Source organism: Austrofundulus limnaeus, unplaced genomic scaffold, assembly GCF_001266775.1.
Source record: "Austrofundulus limnaeus strain Quisiro unplaced genomic scaffold, Austrofundulus_limnaeus-1.0 Scaffold1311, whole genome shotgun sequence".
In the NCBI taxonomy this organism is placed as follows: domain Eukaryota; kingdom Metazoa; phylum Chordata; class Actinopteri; order Cyprinodontiformes; family Rivulidae; genus Austrofundulus; species Austrofundulus limnaeus.
The window spans coordinates 72,487-73,982 of record NW_013953713.1 but is presented as its reverse complement, the minus strand read 5'-3'; the positions used below and the strand labels follow the sequence as shown (position 1 = coordinate 73,982).

General features: G+C 44.3%; 1 protein-coding gene across 1 annotated transcript in view; it reads right to left on the bottom strand.

Moving 5' to 3' along the window:
* The window catches only part of kiaa0930, a gene marked incomplete in the record, with an annotated part of 16,928 nt that overhangs the window by 11,214 nt on the left and 4,218 nt on the right, over positions 1-1,496 (bottom strand). Inside the window, 2 exon segments of the mRNA XM_014031759.1 lie at positions 661-765; positions 840-988. Of these exon segments, the coding sequence (XP_013887213.1) occupies positions 661-765; positions 840-988 (254 nt within the window).

The window sequence follows — 1,496 nt, the reverse complement described above, 5'->3', positions numbered from 1 at the left end:
AAGTCCAACAAAAAACAGGTCCAAAACCAGATCCAAAACAAGATCTAAATCCAGGTCCAAAACCAGTCAAAACCAAGTTCAAGTCCAACAAAAACCAGGTCCAAAACCAGGTCCAAGTCCAACAAAAAACAGGTCCAAAACCAGGTCCAAAACAAGATCTAAATCCAGGTCCAAAACCAGTCAAAACCAAGTTCAAGTCCAACAAAAACCAGGTCCAAGTCCAACAAAAACCAGGTTCAAGTCCAACAAAAACCAGGTCCAACCAAAAACCAGGTCCCAAACAAGATTTAAAACTGGGTCCAAAACCAGTCAAAACCAGGTCCAAGTCACACAAAAACCAGGTTCAATTCACACAAAAAACAGGTTCAAGTCCAACCAAAGACCAGGTCCAAAACAAGATCTAAAACCAGGTCCAAAACTAGATCCTGCACCAGTTCAAACAAAGACATAAAAACTTCAACAACCTGCCACATAGATTTAAGAATCTCAAAAAACAAACTAAAACAAATTCAGGTACAAAACCTTTTTAAAAGATTCCAAACCTGATCCGTACACCAGCTTTAAACCAGTTACAGACCACTTCAAAACCCAGTCCAGACCTGAACCAGTACTGAGTAAAGAACTTGTTTATTAGTTAACAGTTAGCTCCGCCTCCTTCACCTTCTGCAGGATCAGGTTCAGGTAGACGCTCTCCTCCCAGTCGATGTCAGGGTCACCAAGACCCGGGAGCTTCTTGGAGTCCCTCCTGTAGACCTCCACCTCCACCTGCAACACAGAGTCCATCAGAACTGGACCACCGGGTGGTCCCTGAGGTCCCGAGCCACCTCTCGTCTCATCACCTTCTTGCTGTCGTTGCTGTCGGCGCCGACGTAGGCGGGCTTCCTGCGGACGTAGAACAGCATGTCGTCCTGACGGGGGGCCCATTTCTCCATGAAGTAGGTGGAGAACATCCAGGTCCAGAAGACGATGCGGTCATCTTTAAAACAGCCTGAGGACACAGCAGAGGGTCCGGACCACTCAAACACTGCAGCTTTTATTTCAAACAGAAACTTCCTGTTTACGTTCAAATGACACAAGTCCAGCAGTAAAATAATATGATATGAAGAACTGGTGAAACACTAGTGAAAAGCTGGTGAAACACTAGTGAAAAGCTGGTGAAACACTGGTGAAGCACTGGTGAAGAACTGGTGAAACACTAGGGGTGTAAGAAAATATTGATACACTGAAATATCACGATATTTCATTTCCCGATACTGTATCGATATTCTAAAGCCCTGTATCGATTTTTTATTAAGGTTTAAAATGTCAACTTTCCTGCCAGCCGTTCATTTTTATGTTGTAGTTCAGCCTCTGACCACTAGTTGGCAACAGTGAGCCAGCCATTTGACTCCTCTACCTCTTGAGGTAGAGGTTATTGTTAAGTGCGACCAGTTATACATCGGGGAAACAAAGCAACCACGGTTCAAAAGAATGTCCCAACACAGACGAGCTAATTC